The sequence below is a fragment of the Xiphophorus maculatus genome, chromosome 2 (genome assembly GCF_002775205.1).
Source record: "Xiphophorus maculatus strain JP 163 A chromosome 2, X_maculatus-5.0-male, whole genome shotgun sequence".
In the NCBI taxonomy this organism is placed as follows: domain Eukaryota; kingdom Metazoa; phylum Chordata; class Actinopteri; order Cyprinodontiformes; family Poeciliidae; genus Xiphophorus; species Xiphophorus maculatus.
The window spans coordinates 6,194,502-6,216,001 of record NC_036444.1 but is presented as its reverse complement, the minus strand read 5'-3'; the positions used below and the strand labels follow the sequence as shown (position 1 = coordinate 6,216,001).

Genomic DNA, 21,500 nt, shown 5'->3' with positions numbered 1-21,500 from the left:
GTTGCACGAGGTGCATCGGGAAAACGTGCACTGAAAATATCGACAGGAATAGTTGGAGACCGAGACTCCGGCTGTGATTTTACTGTGAGATGGACGATAATGCTGAGTTTTATAAGGATCTACCGAAGGTGGTAAGGGAACTCTGTAATGTTGTTGTGTTTTACGAGAAGAAGAAAAATGTTTTGGGAGAAGCTGATGAGGAAAAACAGCAGGAGTGTGTTGTTTGCTTTACAACGCTAACGTCAGCGTTTTGATCTGTGAACAGGAGCTTCATGCTCACCTGAACGGATCGGTGAGCGTCCAGACTATGGAGAAGCTCATCCGGCGGAAACCGCACCTCAACATTGAACACAGCATGACGGCCATCGGCAAAGGCCAGCGGAGGACACTGGACGAGTAAGGATGTAAATTATACATTAGCCTAGATTATAGCGCAAATATACGGCGGCGTGTTAGGGCCACAAAATAAAATAAAATAAAAAATTATATATATATTCGCCCATACCTCCCCATATCAAAAGAGAGATATGTTGAGATTTATTTCTGAAATTTTCTAGAAACATTTTGAAATTTTCCGGGCTCAGAAAGTCGAAAATTTGCGAGAAAAACTCAGACATTTTTAGTTTAATCTCAGATTTATTTTTTTTTGTTAGAAAACATCGGACTCGAAAAGTCAAACATTTGCGTGAAAAAAGAAATCAGAAATCTCGAAATTATTCTAAGAAAGCTTCTAGAAAAAACTTGGACATTTCTGAAATCCAAAAATCCAACATTTTTATCTTTTGAAACACAGAAAATTTCCAAAAGTCGAAAATATTCGATTTTACAAACCCAGGAAACATCCAAATTCTTTTCTAAAAAAAAAAAAAAAAAGTTATTTTAATCTGAAAATTCGTTAGATTTGAGATTAAATAGTTTCAAGTTTTTTTCTGGAAAATTTCTGAGCTTAATCTCAAAATTTCTAATTCTTCTTACTTGACATTTTTGACTTTTGGAGCTCATGATTTTCCATGTTTTTTCTAGAAAATCTCTGAGATTAATTAACAGCTTTCAGAGTTTTTTGGTGGAAATTTACTCCTCCGTTTATTTTATCTACACTGGCCCTCATACTGCATTGTACAAATACACACTTATCACCACAGGAGGTTAATATAACAGATCTCACACTTAGAAAAATTTATTAAAAAAATTATTTTACCTCTGATAAAAGAGGCTGCACTGCTTAGTGAGGTAAACTTACTGGATTTTTCAGACTTATATTACGATCCTGCAATAAAAGATTAACTTATCATAAGCTCTTTTAATACATCTATATGTAAAGGGTGCTGATTATAACCGTGATGAACAAGGTTAGTTTTGTGGTTTGATCATGGAGACGCAGCTGCTATAACACCAGTTTTTTGTGACGTTGATAATTTAAAGTCGTGTTAAGTTGTTATTCATTATCTCATTCTACAACATCAGATATCTACATTTTACTTCCATGTTTGCAGATGTTTTGAGGTCTTCAAGGTAATCCACAAACTGGTGGACACGGAGGAGGATATTCTGATGGTGAGCGCGGATCTTTAGTAAAACAACTTTTATTTAAAATACATTTTCCAGATTTCCACTCACAGATTTTTTTTTTATTTCTAATCAAGGTGGCGACGGATGTTATCAAAGAGTTTGCAGCTGATAATGTCAAATATCTTGAGCTCAGAAGCACACCGAGGGAAGAGAATCACACCAGTACGAATCTTAAAGATGGATTCAGATACTTTGGCATAATGTTTCACTGCTTAGAATCTAACTTTGGTTTATGATGCTTTTTTTATTCCAGGACTAACAAAAAAGAGTTACATTGAGACAGTGATTAAAGCCATTCAGCAGTGTAAAAACGAGGGAGTGGACATAGACGTCAGGTAGATGTTCATCGCCTTCATGTTATTATTAATGGGGCTGAAACAATTAGTTGTAATAAATCGATTATTGAAGTAATTGTCAATTAATCTAGTAAGCGGTTAATCGTTAATCTGAGCACACAGACTCAAAAAATGTCATTTATGGAAAGATCAACAGTCAGAGCAGTAGTTAAACCAAATCTTTACAAAAAATAAACATTTTGCATTTAAGACAAAACACTTTGTCTGTAAATAAGTTTCCGCAAATAATTGTGCAAATAATTAAGTGTTCACTAAATGAGTGTTATGTTGTGGCTTTTTAGCCAATAAATAATTTTAAAAAAATTTGATTTAAATTATTTATTTGAGTCTTTTAACATATGAATAATATTGTATAAAAAGGCTTAAGTTGTTGATGTAAAATGTGGCAATTTTTAAAATCTGGTTAATCACCAGAATAATCGATTACTAAAATAATTGTTAGTTACAGCGAAAGGTCGCGTTAACGGAATATTTTCCGTATTTGATCGGTTATTTTTTTTAAACGACCGGAAAATTTGAAGCCCGTTTGGTCATTTGACAGGTTATAATTAACACCGCTGATTGGTGCGCATAGGCAGACATTATAGACTTTAACCAAAGATTTCATCGCAGAGGTGAGTAAAATCAGTCAATAAAAACCCCTTTCTGGATATCATCTCGTGGACACTGAACTAAAGGCGTCTTTCTGACCGGGAGCTGACAGCGTGTTGAGTTCTGGACCGGACGCTTTGGAGCGTCTGGTTAGGAAGCGCATCCCAAGGCTTTGGTAGAAATGGCGCGTTTAATTTTCCATAAAATACAAAACAGAGAAAACTAACGAGAATGCAATGCTGTGTTAATCCATTTATAGTCTAAACAGAGGAGTTTGGAGTTTATCTTGCGGAAATAAATAACGGTGCAGAGATTAATTAGACCGTAACATGCGCAGTGCGCTGCACAACCAATGCGGACGCGGCTCCGCTACGGCGAAGAACTAAACTGAACTCATCCAGCGGTTTTAACAAACGGAGCTAGAAGACGTTACCCTCCTCCACCCAGAAGGAAATCCTTGTAAAAGCGCAGGCCTGGACCGTGCACAGGGTAAAAAAAAAGTTCAATTGACCGGTTTGGATCAGACAGATCCAACTGACCGATGAAGCAGCGCGGATTTCTCTGCAGATGCGACCAGGAGGTGTTTGTGCGTTCAGACCCCAGCGGGTGAACTGCTGGTAATTTAAGTGGAGTCATTTAATTTAATTTATTCTAAGTTATTGGGGCCACAGTCGATGGTTTTTGTCACGGAGAAAAAGTTACCGTTGAAGCGTTCATCTGCTTTATGTGTGATGGATCTGGATTCACGGTTCAACTCGGTGAATATTAACTAAACCGCACAAAAATGCGGCTAAATAGCCTAATGTTAATATGATTGTAATTTGACGGGTAAAAATAGAACATGACCAATTTTTGTTTTTAATGCTGTCGGTCAAAATGACGGAGAACAAAAAAGTCTAGCGGGACCTCTGGTTAATGGTTAACAGCAGCTGAACTTTGACACTAAACGTCATTTACCTGTCAGGTTTTTGGTGGCCATCGATCGCAGAAATGGCGCGGAGGTTGCTATGGAGACGGTGAAGCTGGCTGAAGAGTTCATGTTGTCGTCTGGAGGTTTGGTGGTGGGAATTGACCTCAGCGGAGACCCAACGGTTAGTGACGCACTAGGTTTTGTGTTTTTGCAGTGTAACGTTAACTTTGCAAAAAACCACAAAATCTCACCAAGTATTACTGATCAGGTTTCTAGTAAAAATGTCTTGGCACACTTTGAATGAGACAAAACTAACTTATAAGAAGCATTTCAGCAAAATGTATGAGGTTGTTTTATGTAAACAATGTATTAATAGTGCTAGTCCCACTGGCAGATTATTTTACTTATAGCAAAATATTTTCCCTTGTTTTAAGTGAAATAATCTGCCAGTGGATGTAGACGTTTTTCATCAATATTAAGTTATTTACATAAAATAAGCTCATATGTCTTGTTTAAAAGTTACTTTTGCCTTATTGCAAGTGTTGTTAGAACACTTGCACTAGAAACTTGTGCAAATTTAAAGTTAAATACTTAAGATTTTATGTTTTTACAGTGCTGCAGTAAGACCAGCTCTAATCTACACTGCAAAAACACAAAATCTTACCAAGTATTTTAGGTTTAGTTTGTGGTGCAAATATCTTAATATACTAGAACTAAGTCGAACATATGAGCTAGTTTTAAGTTAATAATTCCTCAGTATTGATTTACAAAAGTACTGGCAAATTATTTCACACATAACATGGGAAAATGTATTATTATAAGTTAAATAATCTACCAGAAAAAGTAGTATTTTATATATAGTTTTAAGGAATTATTTACTTAAAATGAGCTAAAAGTACAGAAAAATTACTTGTAAGTTACTTCTATCTTCATTCATGTGTTCTAAGATATTTGCACCAGAAACAAGATAAAAATACTTGGTAAGATTTTGTGTGTTTGCAGAGTGAGAACAAATGTTCAATGAGAAAATTGATGTATTATTTTTGTGCTAAGCTTCAGAAACAACAGCCATGTTTACTGTTTGGAAATAACAATTTGTTGTTAAGAAGAAAATGTAACTTTTGGTTATTAAAATTTTTGCATCTAACCTTGGCTAAGAAAAATACGACAGTGTTTAATAGACAAACATAATATCCTAAGTTGGATATTTTGTAAAAAAAAGAAACTTAAGTGCACCCCAATCCCTAGTCAGATAATAAACCTTCCTACTTACTTTGTTTTCATCATGTGTGTGTTTTGGCATCCACATGCTAATGAAGCTTTCATCTACAGGTGGGACACGGCCGCTGTCTCCTTCCTGCTCTGGAGCGAGCCAGGAACTGTGGGCTGAAGCTGTCGCTGCACATGGCAGAAGTAAGTCTCCTCTCCATCATTTATTTGGACTAGCTGTGCAACACGGCCGTTACTGGAGCCAAACTGGTTGCAGGTTCCCTCCCAGCTGGAGGAGTCCGAGTTGCTGCTGAACCTTCCTCCTGACCGGATCGGTCACGGAACCTTCCTGCATCCGGAGATGGGCGGTTCTCAGTCCCTCGTAGACCGAGCCGTGAAAGGCAGGATTCCTCTGGGTAACACTCAACCGAGATCCAGAATCAAGAGAGCGACTCTCGGCTGATGATATTCTGATTTCATTTTTCCTCGTTTGCTTGTAGAAATTTGCCTGACGTCAAACGTCAAAGGACAAACGGTGCCGACTTACTCCCAGCACCACTTCAGATACTGGTACCAGCTGGGACACCCGTGTGTCATTTGTGTAAGTTTCCTCTCTTGAAGTAACTAGAAACAATAAAACTATATATTTTTAATTTAGTGGCACTATTTCATAGATAGATGCCTTTTATATCCACTTCCTCCTTGTTTAGAAATGTTAGAGCAGTAGTGTCCAAATGTTTTGCTGTTGAGCCAAAATGTCTTAAAAACACATTTGGCCAAAAAATCTGTTTAAAATGCATAAAATAATTCTGAATAAAAAAAGAACAAACGATGTTTTATTGCAGTATTGTAGTCAGGTTTACGTTGAATTATGAATTTATAGACCATTGTAGATTCAAAACACAAAAAGGGTCTGACCTTTTTAAATAAAAGGTCCACTGTTATCCTACTTACCAGAATGATTAAAAAAAACAATTTGTTGGTGGGGAAAAAGTGATTCTATTAAAATTGTGAAATGTGCTATTAGTCCTAATTTCAACCATCTGAGTAAATTCATTGTTATGGCTTTAAATTGTGACGCAGCTAAAAAAAAAAGAAAAACCATTGTTCTTTGTTCCAGACGGACGATAAGGGAGTCTTCTGTACGGACTCGTCTCAGGAATATCAGCTGGCTGCGTCCGCCTTCGGTCTGCGCCCCGAGGCGGTGTGGACGCTGTCGGAGCGCGCCGTGGACTGCATCTTCGCAGGAGACGAAGTGAAGCAGCAGCTCAGACAGAAGTGGACTGAATTAAAGCCTGGGCTGCTGAAGGGAGCCGAGCTGCAGGCTTAGAGATCATCTCTGGGTTTGATTTTACACTGTAAAAACAAAAGCTTACCAAGTATTTTTAGTTTAGTTTAAAGTGCAAATGTCTTAGTTAACTTGAAATAAGACAAAACTAACTTACAAGTAACTTTTCAACAAGATCAAGTATTAGTTCCACTGGCAGATTATTTCACTTATAACAATACATTTTTCCAATAAGTGACATAATCTGCCAGTGGCACTAGATACTAACGGGGCAGGATTATGTAAAATCAACTTGGCTCCTTCAGACTAGCTAGCAGCAATTAGCAAACACCTTGTAGAACCTGCAGCTACTTCTCAGTGAAACGCTGGTAAACATTTTGCTAAAAGGTTAATAGAGGAGCCATGATGTGATGACTTTATGAAGGCGGAGCTTCAGGAAGAGCAGGAGTTTTTAAAGAGACAGAGGTTCGACCTCAAGGTGTTAAATTACTACATTTTTTTAATGTCATTTTAAATATATATTGCATTTTTATAACTGAAGTTAATTCTGATACAAAATGGTACTATGTGGCTAGAAAATACATAATACTGAAACTTAAAAAAATTGACTTAAAACAGGCTCCTATAGTTGTAAAGTTCCTTGTAAGTTAGTTTTGTCTTATTTCAAGTGAACTAAGCTGTTTGCACTAGAAACTAGAACAAAAATACTTGGTAAGATTGAGTTTTTTGCAGTGTGCTGAAATACAAAACAAAACTGTAAAATATAAAATGTTTAATACATTGAGGCAAAGTGTTACTTTTGCTGTTTTACAGCGTTGTACGGGTTCCTTATGCAAAGTGTAGAAATTAACTCAACAAGGAGCAGAAATAATAATAATAATAAAAAAAATTATGCATCTATGAGTCCAAAGACAAATCCTGTGCAGTCCGATCACTTTGCAGGTTTTTTTTATGCCTTCTTTCCAAATTTTCCATGTTTGTCTTTGTTTTTCTTAAATTTTCCATGTTTCATTTCCTTCCTCTGCTTCTCGGCCCCGTTGCTCGTTACATTTTCTCCTTCCCATTTCCTCTTCTTGTCGCTGTCGGTAAAAGAAACATGATTAAAACAAGCTAAAACAAGCAGACAGCGGCGCGTTTTCCTGCCGACGCTGCACCTTTTGATGCTGACGACAGCCGTGCTCCCCGCCTTCTTCAGCACCTGGTCCCACTCCTCATCGTCTCCACGGATCTTGTACCTGGAAACACAAAGGACATCGTTACCAACACAGCAAACTGTGTTTTCATTCCAGTGACGCGTCGACCCAAATGCTCACTCTTCCAGCTCCATTTCCTTCACTTTCTCCAGATCTTTCTTGTGTTGCTCCTCAAACTCTTTGGCAGCTTCAGTCTATGAATCAGGGAAAAAACTACATTCAGTTTCTGATTCAGACACAAACTAATAGATACAAGTGTAATATGAGCTCCTGTTTAAAATGAGGAATTTTCTTAAAAAACAATAAAATGTTTTATGATAAAGGAGCATCTTAATACCAGGGTTCCTCCAGAAAACTTGATAATCCCACTGGTTTTGTAAAAATAAAAAAAAAATAAAAATTCACAAGAAATGTGAAAAAACTGAGATATTGAGTATATCTAAACACCGATTATAAAATCTTTAAAAAGACATACAAAAGTAAATAAAAAAATTACAAAAAAGGCAATAAGCATATTTAAGCCTGTCGCAATGATCAATTAGCCACATAATTAACATAAACCTGATCATTTTAATATTCTTCATATTTTTTGATGAACAATTTTGTTTACAGAAACATCATAATCTGTTTCATTTATTGTATTTGGTTGTGTTTTATTTTGGATATTTAAAATGTCTTCCAGTTTTGGTTTTAAGTGTTTTTTACAAAAAGAAAACTCACTGGTCTGTAAGAGCTAATTTGTATTATTATGCAATACATTAATATTGTTTATCGCAGTAATTACAAGGACAATTAATCGCTCAGCAAACTTTGTTATGACATGAATAAGCATATTGTATGTGCGTAGGCAATATTATAAGTAATATAATAATATAAATATAAAATTAGGCAACTAATAAAATAATAATTTCATTTCTAAATATTGGAAATGGGAGAACCTTATGATAAGATCACGTTTTTTGTTGTCGCATATACATTTATTTACTTTCTTTCGCTCTTTTTCACTTAATAATAATTCAAATTGGAAAATAACTGCAGAGATAAAAAGAAGAAAGTATAAAAAAGGTAAAAGTATATCCTAAACCACATGTTGTTCATTGTTTTTGTTGTATCCAGATTAATGTAAACCTCATTTGTTTGGTTATTTTATCTTTGTTGCTGTTATTCGTTCTGTTATCCCATCTGCAGTGTTTGTTGTATAAAAACTAATTGGTGAGTTATAAAACCCAAACATTTGCCCCGTGTTGCATCACTGAGTTCTCGTACCAGATCCTCATTAAGGCTTCTGACAGTCGGCTCCATGCTGACGTCTTTAGTTGCCACCATTTCGGCTTCGATTGCTTTTTCCTGGATGCTGGTGAAAACCTGCAGCAGGGTCAAAGGTTAACATGTTGTTTAGTGCAACATCCTTATTTAAATCTGACAAAATAATCAGGAGAAACTCACCTGTACGAATTTCCGGATGAGACGGTTGAAGAGCCCCATGAGCTGCGAGCTCGGCAGTTCGATTTCTTTCTCCAGCTGATCCACAGGTTTGTGCTGCAGACCAATTCCCAGCAGCAACGCCTGGACAGGAAGAGTCAGCCAATCAGCATCTGGCTTATCGCAAACAGGATGTGTTGAAGTCAGGATGAACCTACACACTGCGCTGCCGAGAGGGAGACGTCACCCAGCTGCTTGAGGAAGAAGATGCGCGCCACGGTGGGGATCAGGTCCATGACCAGGTGGTAGTCCACCATGCTCCTGGAGTACAGCTCCAGGCGTTTGAGGTCGTACGGCGTGAAGTGGGCCGCCAGCTCGGCGCTGCTGAGAGCTGGTGGAGATTTAGACAAATCAGACGAGGCGATTAAGAGCAGAAACCCGAGATTTTACTTTTTATTTTTAGAAACATCTTACAGGCGGCCTCCTCCTTCAGCTTCTTATTCTGCAGGATGCTGAGCGCCAAGATCGGGTGGAAGCTGCTGAACTGGTAGGAGAGCAGCGACAGGAAGCGCCGGCGGAAATCTGAGGAGGGAAGAGGAGGGAACGATCAGGTGGAGGGAGCGATCAGGTGGAGGGAACGGTCAGGTGGAGGGAGCGGTCAGGTGGAGGGAGTGATCAGGTGGAGGGAGTGATCAGGTGGAGGGAGCGATCAGGTGGAGGGAACGGTCAGGTGGAGGGAACGATCAGGTGGAGCGCAGAGGGAATCAAACCAACCAGGAGCTGTTCGGGTCGCATCGCTTAGGGCAACGTTCTCTCAGCAGAAAAATACCCAAATGCGACTCAGTCGACTTTTTTCATAGCAATCTGAACGGCACAATTACAGTCTGTTCACCCAAAAGAAAAAATCTGATTTGTGCCAAACTGCAAAAACACAAAACCCTATCAAGAATTTATGTCCAAGTTTCCTTTGCAAATACCCTAGTAAACTTGAAGACAAACTAACTTACAAGTAACTTTTCAGCAAGACATGAGCTTGTTTTAAGTTAATAAGTCCTTAATATTGATGAAAAATTATTTAACGCATACAAAGACATTTCCCCATGTTGTAAGTAAATTCATCTGCCAATGGAACTAGAACCTTTTCATCTATATTAAGGAATTAATTACAAAAACAACCAGCTCAAAAACAACCAGAGTTTGTAATAAGTTACTTTGTCTTATTTCAAGTTTACTGAGATATTTGCACAAAAAAACTAGACCAAAAATACTTGGTAAGATTTTGTGTTTTTGCACATGTGAAACTAATGCAGATAAATATTAGATTGTTTTCAAAGCGTCTTCTGTCTGAACGGACATGTTGCATTTTATCCGCCTCTTATGTCGTTTATTTGAAACGCGTCATAATTCTGCACCAGAAGAAGCCAGATGTGATGAATCAGGATGTAAACAATGGCTGGAAATTATGATTATGAACTTATGAAAGAAATCTGTGTCACTAAAGTGCATCACAATCCCACCTCTCTTATCCTAACTCCGCATCCAAACAGACTTTCCTAAAGAAGTTGCAATCAGTGCTCCACAAAAGGAAGTTGCTATTTTTCATGCTTTCTTTTTATTCACTTCCTTCAACTTCTATTGCTGAATAAACTTTAAAATGGATCCATACATGGTGGCGTCCGTTATTAGTTCTGTAAACAATCCTCTGTGGGACGTAAACCATTTAAGTCTGATTCGATCGGCTTTAATTAGTCGTATAAACAATCATGAATAAAACAAGAAACTGTGCATCAAAACCAAATAAATCCATTTCCACCTTTCCAGAAGGCGGCGAGCCACAAGCTTTGCTGCGAAGCCTCGTCCGTGTTCAGCTCCTTCAGCATCACGCAGGAATGCTCTCCTGTCAGCTCATTCTGAGCCAAACAGAACATGTCAGTAATCAGTCCAGGAATAATACACAAATACAAAACATTCACCTAATGTCAGCACTTACAGGTGTTTGCCTTAAATACACCGGAGTGTAACCTGCTTTCTTCCAGAACCTGCAAGATACCAAACAGTTCAACACATTTAAATCTGAAAATATGTTTCAGGGTTTGTGTGCTTTTCAACGATGAAGCCACTGTAGATAGAAAAAAAGAGGAGTAAACTTATGTCAAAAAATGCCTGGATGACTCAAAAATAAACTAGAAAAAATCTCTGAGTATCAAAAGTTTACATTTTTGAAGTTAAGAAAATTTCCGAAAGTCGAATATTTTCTAATTTTCTAGAATATTTTTTTCCTAGAAAATTTTCAACTTTTCAAACTAAGAAATTTCCTTGTTTTCTATGATATTTCTGAGATTTATCTCAAAATTTCTGAGTATTACTCATAAATTTACTCAGAAGTTTTTTAAACCTATGGCCCTGATACTCCATTGTATTTCCCCTCACTTGAGCAGCTGTGCCGTGAGTCCGTAGGAAACTCCTAAATAGTCCAGCCTCTCGGCTCTTCTCTCGCTGAGCTTCAGCAGCAGAGGAGGAAGCTCCTTCCGAGGAGTCACCACCTCCTCCAGCAGACTGACCGCCTGCAAAACAAAAAACATTTTTGTGTTTTCCCTTCCCAATCTGAAGGGAAACCGTCACAGATTGTGGCTGAAATCGATTTACTTACTTCGCTGCTGACGGAGGCGATCTGTGTGTGAGCCGGTTGGACGCTCTCGTCCATGGTGGGAAACTTCCCCTCGTAGTACATCTGCAGCTGCTGCAGAGCTCTGGAGCCGTAGCCCATCTGTTGGAGAGGGGCAGCGTAGTAATTATTATTAAAAAGAAATTTAAAAATCACGTTTTGGACATTTTTTAAACCTGCATTTGGATCTGCTACTTCTAAAAATAGAGCTTGAAAAAAATATATACATCAGTCAGAATTACCTAAAACCGTTGCCTAGCAACTGCAGCCCAGCCCAGCCCGTTACCTAGCAACCCATTCAGAGTTTGTTTAAAAAAGGAAGGACTCAGTGTTTAGATAACGGAAACACAAATGTTTCACAAAGACATCTTTCCCATGTTATAAGTGAAACAATCTGTGTGTTTAGACCTTTTTCATCAATATTAAGGAATTATTGACTTAAAAAACAAGCTCAATTTCTTGCTACTTGTAACTTAGTTTTGTCTTGTTTCAAGTGTGGTAAGATATCTGCACTAAAACTAGACCAAAAACAATTGGTAAAATCTTAGGATTTTGCAGTGTAAAAAGAAAAAAGAAGCTGATTTGGGTGGCATTTGCCGGCTGTGTGAACGTAGATGGTTGCTCTTCACTTTGATTTCTAGAAACAACAACAACAAAAAAAGCTATAAAACATTCAGGCGCCTCACAGACATAGCCGTAGCTTTTCACCACCAACACACCATAAATTATGAACACACAGTCAGAGCAGGTCTGCAGCGGCTCTCACCCCTTGGTAGTCTGGATTGACCGCGATGCGCACCACTCTGCCTCCAGACAGGCTGCCAAAGTCTGCGTCTTGAAACTGTGTTGGGACGAAGGAACAAGTCATCATCTGACAATGCGTGTGTGTGTGTGTGTGGGTGTGTGTGGGTGGGTGTGTGTGTACCTGTTCTGATACTGTCCAGGGGATGAGATCTCCTGAGGCCTTCTTCCCTCTGGACAGACTGTTGAGGATGGATTGCCTGGAAATTTCTCCTTCAAGACAAACCTTAAGAACCAGACAAACAAGAATCTGTTTTCTCTACAATGTTACCCACTTCATAATGACTTAGATTAATTTTAAGTCACATCATATTCATACGACTTTAAAGTAATAATAGACGCCGAAACTAAAACTGAGGACTTTGCAGTTTGTGAGTCTCACGCCAGCTGTTAACTGGAAGGAGATGAAGATGTGACAGATTTTGTGTCACACTTTGATTCTGAAGTCATCTTCATGGTTAGCGATATTTTTTTTAATGCAGTTTAAAATAATCTTCTGCCGATTCTTGGTGATTAGTAGTTTAGCGTTAGCTTCTGCTGTATTTTTTAATGTCGTAAGGCAGCTTACTATTAGCTTCAGCCATTTATAAATGTGTTTAGCAACATAGCGATACCTTCTGCTACATTTTTAATGTGTTCAGCAGTTCATGGTTAGCCTCCACTGTTTTTAATGCATTTAGCGGTTAGGCCTTAGCCTCTGCTAACAATTTAAATGTATTTAGCAGTTTATTGTTAGCAAAGTTAACAGTGAACCTAACTTTTTGGTGCCCACCACTGACAATAACTATTCTCAATTTTAATGAAAACATACTGTATATTCTCCATTACAACCATGGCAGCCATTTTGAAATATGTCCACCAGAAAAAGGAAGCTGTATCTCATTTCTGTGGTTCAACATATATAGGCTGTGATTTGACACCAAAACATTTTCCTAATTGCTTATTTTAGTGCAAAGATTGACTTTCCATGTCAGCCATGAAAAAAGTCAATAAATATGATTTTTATTGGTCCAATCATGTGTGATTTGGCACCAAAAGTATTATCTGTGATAATTATAGCCAAATTTAGTGCAGAAATAAACATTTACTTAATGACCACGGCAGCCATTTTGAATTCTTTTGTGGCTAACGCCCCCCCCCATGCCAGTTCCTGGGTGTATCTGTGCCGATTTGGGTTCTTGTATCGGCATGTGAAGGATTTTGCTGCTCTGTACTACCTGAACGACGGCGAGGACTTCGGGCAGAGAGTTCTGGGTGGGCGGAACGGGCGGCAGGAGGCAGAAGAGGTGATGGGCCGGAGCGTCCGACAGCAGCTGCAGGTCGTTGGGGGAATTCTGGAGCGGCAGAAAAAAGCAGGTCAGCGAAAATAAAAGGGCACAAATGACGACGTGTGATTTTCAGCTGCAGAACGAAATGCCACCTTATAGTGTGACGCCACGTAGAGAGCCATCAGCCTTTGCAGAAACGCCTCGGATGCCTTGTGAAAGCAGAACAGCGTGTCTCTGTTTACATAATACCTGAACGGCGTTCGCTAAGGAGAAACGCTGGAAACATTTCACTAAATTCACAAAGTAAAAGAATCCAAAGAACACATAAAGACATGCAAAGGTTTAAATTATGACTTTTTATTTTTTGGTCACTGTTGTTCTACCCTGATCTTTTGGATCCACCGTCCTTCATGCTTTAGGCGTTTCACTGCTGTTGCTACACACCCGATCAAAGTTGTTACTATTTACTAAAACTAACAAAATAACAACAATTAAAAGCGATAAAACATTTTCGTTAGCCGAAGTGAATAAAAAGGGTAATTAGTGGTGAAAAACTATAACTAACTGAAACTACATGGGCTTTATTAAAACTAAAACACTAAAATTATACGTATAATACTCTTTTGAGTTTTTGTGTTGAAACTATTTATCAGCCTTTTGAATTGATGTGACCTGAAAAACTAACAAACGCTCTAAAAACCAAATCAGACAAACAAAAAGTCATGACGAAAAAAAACTAAACTGTAAAGAAAAACCCAAAGTTATTATGACCCAGAACCCGACTGAAGTGGCTTCTGCAGCAGCAAACAACAACAATTCACCTCTGATCAATGCCTGAATATAAATGGGTATTTTGATGAGGTATTTTAGTCCATCGTAATGTTCTGCCCATGTGCTTTATAAATCAGGCAGGACTGTCTATTATTTCTGATATTTGCAATTTTTTACCAGTTGTTCAACATTTTGCAGTGGAAAATCGTCAGCAATACGTTTCATTTCCGAGGAGTGTTAGCAAATGTAAAAGGTGTTGCATTTTATTTGAATATTTTATCATTTTAAAACTAATTGGTTGGAAATGAAGGATACAAGTCGCAGGCCTGTGGAAGTGGGCAGCCAGAAATGAGTCTGGGAATGTTGAGGCACTCCAGACAGAGCAGCTCATTCAGCCACTTCTCCACCGCGTCGCCCGCTCCGTACCGAATGGACTCATGCAGAGAAACCTCGTGTAGAGTCCGAGCTGCGCACAGCAGGAGACGACAACATGAGACGGTCGAACTAAACTCTGCTTGAAGAGGGAGGGGAGAAATAAGAGGACGAAGGTGATGGGAACCTGCTGCTAGCCTTGCTGTGCTGGTGTTCCTGTTCTCTGCAGAAAGGTTCAGCTGACTGTCGGCGCTCTGCTGCCTCAGCTGCTGGATGAGTTTGAGAGAAAGCGAGCGGCCCGTGCCTTCATAGCTGCAGAGGAAGCACAAACACTTCTGAGTGGAACGTTGATTAGAGCCAGAAGCTTCAGTGCATTTCATTAAGACTGTTAGCTCAACACAAACTGCTGCGAAATGGGAGAACCAGTAGAATGCAGGAAGCTGTTCAGAGATGATGAGAAAAGAATAAAACCTACAGATGCACCGATTGCAGCTTTCCTACCGATCACCAATCTTTAAAAAAGATTGATACCATCTTATAATCCCATCATGACAAATTTTATGGAACTTATGTAATAAATATAAAATACGTAATTCTTATGAATTTAGTCCATCGTCATGTGTTTTATAAAGGCACGACTTTCTGTCCTTTAGGCTGTAAGACATTAGCAGACTGAGAATTGTTTCACATGTAAGTATCGGCCGATCACCCAAAATCAAAGATATGGGGGCCGATCAATCGGTGCACCCTAATAATAACAACATGCGCCTGTCCTATAAAACTGTGGTAAAAGACTGGAAACCCGGGAGGAAACGCTAAACGTACAGCTGGAGCTTTCATGAAATGGTTCAAATGAAAATGAAATCCATGTGTTAGAACGGCCTAGTCAAAGTCCAGATCCAAATCCAGTTGAGAACCTGTGACGAGACTTGAAAATCTTTTTAACCCAAACCGACTAAACTTGAGACATTTCACTAAAAGACAATGAACAAAAATGTAAATGTATAATATTGTAATATAATATAAGCTAGTAGACAACAAAGAGAGACAACAAATATTTTAGTACGCTTAAAATAAGACACAACTAACTTATAAGTAATTCAATAATTCCTCAGTACTGCTGAAAACGTTGTAATTCCATTGGTGGATAAATTAACTTTTAACAGGACATTTTCACATGTTATTAGTGAAATAATCCATCAGTGAAAGTTGAAGTTTTTCATCAATATTAAGTTATTATTATTATAAGTGAAATAATCTGTAAATAGATCTAAAACTTTTTCAGCAATATAAAGGAATTATTTACTTAAAACAAGCTCACATATCTTACTGAAAGGTTCCCTATAATTTAGTTTTGTCTCATTTCAGATAAACTAAGATATTTGCACTAAAAACTAGAGCAAAAATACTTGGTAAGATTTTGTGTTTTTCCAGTGAATGCCACACTTTTGAAAACTATGCTGTAAAGTTAAAAAAATGTGTTAAAGTTTCAGGAATTAATTGTTGCAACACTTGTTTTTTTGCAAATAAACATTAGTTTCTCTGTCTTTTTATGCGTTAGCCTCATTTCTATATGAGTGGCGGCGTTCTTTCTGACCCGTTGATGGTGGAGGCCATGAAAACCAGGTAAGGCCCCAGAAGGTTTTTAACCAGAGGAAGCGGGATGGCCGCAGCCTCGTCGATGACCAGCAGCTCAGCTTGGCCCAGTTTCACCGCGTCTCCGGGATGGATGTACTGACAGTGAGAATATTTTAGTTTTTTATCATAATATCAGGTCGTTAAGTCGTTTAAAGCGGTTTAAAGTTACCTGAATGGTCTGTCGATGCTCTTTGAAGATGTTCACTCGCACCACTGCTTTGTTGAATTCAGGATTTAACGACTGGATGATTTCGTAGTCCAGATGCTCCTGCAGATTAAAGCTGAGCATTTTAACCTTCTCTGCCTTAATATTTGACTAATTGCAGGCAGGACGATGCGGGCGCCGTCTACCTGATACTGCAGCGCATCGAAGCCTTTAAAGATGAATTCGAACATGGTGTGAAGGTTGTCGGGACTCGGCGACGTTACGAAGATGTTGGAGTAGCTGAATTAAAGGAAGCGGGAGTCAGCGACGATGAACAGCAAAATGTTTGATATTTGGGGTGATTTTGATCTTTACCCAAACGCCACGGCTCCTGCGACCGCCAGCCCCATGGCGGCGGACTTTCCTCGGCCTCGGGCGGCGGTCAGAGCCACGGTGCTCCTCAGGGTCTTCTCTGAAACGGCTTCGATAAACTTCAGCACGGCCTTAGCCTACAGAAACCAGAACATTTATTACCTGAGGACTGGAAGGTGCAGTTTTCTAATGTACTAATAAAATAGACTACATTTGATCAATTAATCAAATATTTAGTTTCAATTTTTTGACTTATAACTTAGATTAACTCTACGACGGAATATTAGCTCCAGGCTGGGATATATATTTTTTAACTACAAGTAATAAAAATACCAGAATAAAGTCGTAATATTAGAATAAAGTCATATTTCATGAGAAGTCCAATGCAAACAATGAAAATGAGGAATGTTGAGCATCTTGTGGAGGAATACTTTAGCATATTCCAGATAATTATCAAATTATTAACATTAGCAGGACTTTGAAGCTATCAAGCAAAATACTGTCTACTTTGCAGAAAGAACCACACAAACTGGGCTGGTCATATTATATTCTGATGACTAAGTTTTCTTCTTATTGAAACAATTTTTTTCTTGTAACTTTGAGACTTCATTTTTAGTTAAAACTGCATCTTTTTATTTTTATTATGACAATGTTCTCAGGCTGGCCCTTTTCTGTCATCTTTTTTTTTTTTTTAGAAAACAAAGCAAAAAAAGGACAAAATATATTTTTAAAATGGATTAAAATCGGAAATCAGGTCCGTCATGAAAAAAATCTCATACTTTCACTGCAAAAACAGAAAATCTTACAAAGTAATTGTGTCTAGTTTCTAGTGAAAATATCTTAGCACACTTGAAATAAGAGAAACCAACTTAAAAGTAACTTTTTGACAAGATATAGAGGCTTGTTTTAAGTCAATAACTGCTTAATATTGATGAAAAGGTTCTTGTTTTGTTGGCAGATAAATTAACTTGTAACATGGGAAAAATGTCATGTTATAAGTTAAATAATTTGCCAATTGAACAGGCACTTTTTCATCAATATTGAGGAGTTATTGACTTAAACCAAGCCTCTACTTTGCACAGAAAAGTTACTTTTAAGTTGGTTTCTCTTATTTCAGGTGTGCTAAGATATTTTCACTAGAAACTAAATCAAAAATACTTGGTAATATTTTGTGTATCTGCAAAATGTCGCCCAGCCTTGGAAAAGCCACTAGCGGGTCCAACAATAATTGGTTAGTTGTGGTTCAAAAGTGTGAAGTGAAAGCTTGAAAGCGCCGACTTTCTGAGCTTCTTCTCTTTCCATAAGAAGTCAAATTTGCAATCAGCATTTATCATCTCTGAATTTTCCAGTGGGTGCAACAACATTCAGCAGTAAATGTGGAAGCAGCGTCTGATCGATGCTGACCTGATCCATGGTCCTGCAGCAATCCACCAACACGCCAACGGGCTGCGTGTCCTGCAGAGACTCCTTCAGGTCCTTCAGCTCCTGCTCTCGAGGAGACAAACCGTCCTCCTGGACAGGAGACAATGAGGACAGATTTAACCAGAAACTTAACCTTCTTTTATGTTTCAGTGTGAGTGAAATTTATGGTGTTTCTGATACTTTGTTAATGGAATCTAGAGGTCAGATTTCAACAAAAAAAGATCAACCACTGGCTGAGTTACTATGACTGATCCAACAGAATGGGTGTCCAAACGTTTTGCAACTTGGACCACAATTAACTAAAAAGAAAAAAATGAAAGAATAAGGAAAAAAACAAGGAAAAAATGGAACAAATGAAAGAAGAAAAATTGTGAAAATACAGATTTTTCTTACTCAGAAAGGTTTGTTTAAATTATTGTGCAGAAATTTAAGGGTTTTGCACGTTTGGCTCACTAAAAAAAAAATCCCAGTTTATAAATGCTTTAGGTTTCAAACTTTACCTGAAATGTGAGCTTTAGTTAAATGAGACTGTTGGGAACAAAGTCCAGGAGAGTCTACTGCCAAAAAAAGGATAAAAATAATCTCCCCAACTCACTGTTATGTACGGTGGAGAATCTGTGATGCTGTGGGCCTTTTCTTTTCTAAAGGAAACTTAAGTTGGATTTTTACTTCTTTTTTTTTTTCAGTGTGAATGAATTTATTTCAAAGCTTTTTACACATTTACCAGGGCAGCAAATAAATATGTCTTGACCTGCCACAATAAAAAAAATAAATCAAATAATTGCATAATAAATTAAAACAATCGCAATAATTTCCATTTGGACGATTTATCGTTTTTTCTTTTCTCTCTCTCTTTCTACTGGCCTTCAGTTTGGTGCTTTTGGTCTCCACTAGACCTTTTTATAAAGGATAATTTTGTTTACAGAAGCTTCATAATTCATTTTATTTGCTGTTTTGTTTATTTATTTTGTATATTAAAAATGTCTCCCAGTTCCAGTGTTAAAAAGCTCATCAAAATTTAAAGTTCGTTGACTTTTGAAAATGTTTTCTTGCATTATGGTCTCAAAAAAACAATAATATCATTTATCACAAAAACTCCTGAGATAATTCAAAATCTAAATACATCCGCATCAGGATATTTATGTGGTTTACTTTAATTGTCAGTACTCATCCCCAACTTACTTTAGTTTTGCAAAAACCAAAAAAACAAACAAAGTTGATTCCAAACAGTTTTGGTACCTGAGTCTTGGGAGGGACTGGCTTGATGTTCGCCATGTGGCTGGAAATCGGCAGGATGTTGAGCTGGTCGTCGATAACGACACAGTTTTTACAAGAGGAAAGCGACAGGATGAATCTAAAAGAAAAACAGAGGGATTTACATTCCAGTTTTGTTCCACTGAATAAATTTCACAAAAAACAGTAACACTGACCTCTCATTAAATCTGCCAACGACGTCCTGATGAGCCTCGGTTCTGTATCGGGAGTGAACGTCCTGCAGGGAGAAAGGAACTGTTCTCCTCTGAACTGAACTGATGAAGTGACAGCAGAAGAAGCTGGAGGCTTACCATGGTCATAGTGTAGAGCTGCTTCAGAGAGCTCATCGTCCTGAGGAGAATCACCACTATGCCGCCTCCTTCCACCGTCTCAATGGTTCGTGCCAACAGGTTGGGAGTGAGCGCTTCAAAATCCTGGGTGACGAATACAAACACAAAAATTAAACATGGAAAATTAAAACATATTCAACTAAATCTGTTATTAATTTCCTCTTTGCGATCAATAAAGTACTTTAGTTCTTGTCGGCAGCTAGGTGTCGGCGACGACACATTTTGGAAAGCCAAATTTGAGGTACCGTAATTACTGTAATACCCAATATCAGGTTATTACGGTAATTTCACTCCCGTTGATGCAGCGTTAGGGTTAGTTTTACTTTAGCTTAATCTGATGAAACACTCTTTTAATAGACGGTAAGTAGTGAAAATCACTGCTAGATATTAAAACTTCCAGTTATTAAGAAGAAATTGGCAAAAATATTAACTCACAGGACATTTAAAGAACTTTGTACAATTAAAATAAGTTACGATATCAAGGCGGAGATTTGAAACTTAGGGCTCAGAGGGTTAAATTGAATTTTAATTAAATGTTGCTTTGGATTAAAGTTTTTTATATTGATTTCAGGGTTTACCCCAGTGTACTATAAGCCTGGTGGGCCACCAGGCTTTAATTGTGCCCTCACCCAGATGAGCATTGCTTTTAAGTCTTTTTTAACATGTTTGCATTTTTTAAAGATTTTATTGTTGGTGTTCAGGTATTAATCTTTCAATCAAACAGAAGCAGACTCACCTGTAGGACACACATGCCGTACGTGTTTCCCAGGATCTTGTGCGTCTCGTTGTAGTAACAGTAGCGGATGTTGGTTGCAGCGACGAAGAGCTCAAACGGATCGTCCTGATTCAGATTCAATGTTCCAGTTTTGATCTTCTTCTGCAGCTGTCTCATCCGTTTCTTCCGGTTGCTGTTTCAGAAAGACAAATCAAACCTCCACCTGCTCAGCACCGATGGCAGCTGAATGTGTGTGTTGTTTACACACACCTGCTGAATCCAAGGTCTTTCTTGTAGCACCAGAGGACCGACGGCCGGGCTCTGACGGCGGCTTTGGACAGCATGTGATGAAGGATCACCACCTGGATCAGAGGCAGGTCGGTTTGTGTTAAAGCTGTGGAAATAAACTCTGTGGTTTCTACGGGTGTGACGGGTTCATACCTGATCTCTCCCTCGGTCTCCCACCACCACAAACATGGTTCGGTGTTGGAGCGCGACTCCATTCTCGATCTGGACCCGAATCCGATTGTCTACTTTCTTGCGGACAGTCGCCATCGTACTTCTGCCGAGGAGAGACATTAAAAATAACAATGATAAAAATCAGTGGCTGCAGTTATTCTGTCAGCAGACGAACATAAACTATTATAAAATTAAACCAGCAAATTTTAAATTACCTTAAATAAAGCTCTTGGATATATATTTTTTTACTTCTTATGGTTTACAGCTGCATGGAGCTACATGCCGACCATGTTGATAAACTCACGTGGATACAGTAGTTCATGAAGGACCCCTGTGTGACGTCAAAATAGTGCGACGTATTCTAAAGTTTCATTTTTGTTTTCACCACGCTGGGTACAGTATAAAATGTCTTCATTTAGTATATTTTAGTAATTATTACGGACATATTATCCTGAGGCTTCAAGAAATAAAAAGCTACCACAAACCTCAAGCCGCAGCCTGTTGCTGGGATACGTCAGCGAGCCGCCATATTGGGAAGGGAAACAGAGGTATTACTTGTACATAATTGGCTTTTTAAAACAAGGAGTATTTAGTTGCTTATATACTAACTTATTTAATCAAGGTAATTATCACACTAAGGACTAAAGCAAAATGTCATTTTCTGTTAATTTGGATATAATGCTAGAAACATTATTTTTTAAAGTAAAACTAAGTAAACTTACAGATGAAC

At 38.2% G+C, this 21,500-nt stretch overlaps 2 protein-coding genes across 2 annotated transcripts; one reads left to right on the top strand and one right to left on the bottom strand.

The window, feature by feature from the left end:
• On the top strand, nucleotides 1-6,057 carry adal (adenosine deaminase like). Its single transcript, XM_014471901.2, has 10 exons — nucleotides 1-131; nucleotides 266-396; nucleotides 1,494-1,554; nucleotides 1,644-1,731; nucleotides 1,823-1,904; nucleotides 3,481-3,607; nucleotides 4,759-4,839; nucleotides 4,913-5,051; nucleotides 5,136-5,236; nucleotides 5,756-6,057. Exons 1-10 carry the CDS (start codon nucleotides 90-92, stop codon nucleotides 5,963-5,965), a joined length of 1,062 nt encoding a protein of 353 aa, XP_014327387.1. The 5' UTR covers nucleotides 1-89; the 3' UTR covers nucleotides 5,966-6,057.
• Nucleotides 6,058-6,680: 623 nt separating this feature from the next.
• nat10 (N-acetyltransferase 10) lies at nucleotides 6,681-21,079 on the bottom strand. Its single transcript, XM_014471970.2, has 29 exons — nucleotides 20,986-21,079; nucleotides 20,753-20,873; nucleotides 20,582-20,673; nucleotides 20,333-20,504; nucleotides 19,558-19,680; nucleotides 19,423-19,484; nucleotides 19,232-19,346; nucleotides 17,975-18,082; nucleotides 16,574-16,707; nucleotides 16,405-16,498; nucleotides 16,223-16,321; nucleotides 16,013-16,149; nucleotides 14,603-14,727; nucleotides 14,359-14,509; nucleotides 13,425-13,521; nucleotides 13,222-13,338; nucleotides 12,129-12,230; nucleotides 11,970-12,044; nucleotides 11,189-11,305; nucleotides 10,969-11,102; nucleotides 10,529-10,577; nucleotides 10,352-10,448; nucleotides 9,013-9,120; nucleotides 8,757-8,929; nucleotides 8,563-8,682; nucleotides 8,383-8,481; nucleotides 7,237-7,310; nucleotides 7,078-7,158; nucleotides 6,681-7,002 (listed from the first exon to the last, which is right to left on the bottom strand). The coding sequence occupies exons 2-29, from the start codon at nucleotides 20,864-20,866 to the stop codon at nucleotides 6,873-6,875; spliced, it is 3,099 nt and encodes a 1,032-aa protein (XP_014327456.2). The 5' UTR covers nucleotides 20,867-20,873; nucleotides 20,986-21,079; the 3' UTR covers nucleotides 6,681-6,872.
• Nucleotides 21,080-21,500: the final 421 nt, after the last annotated feature.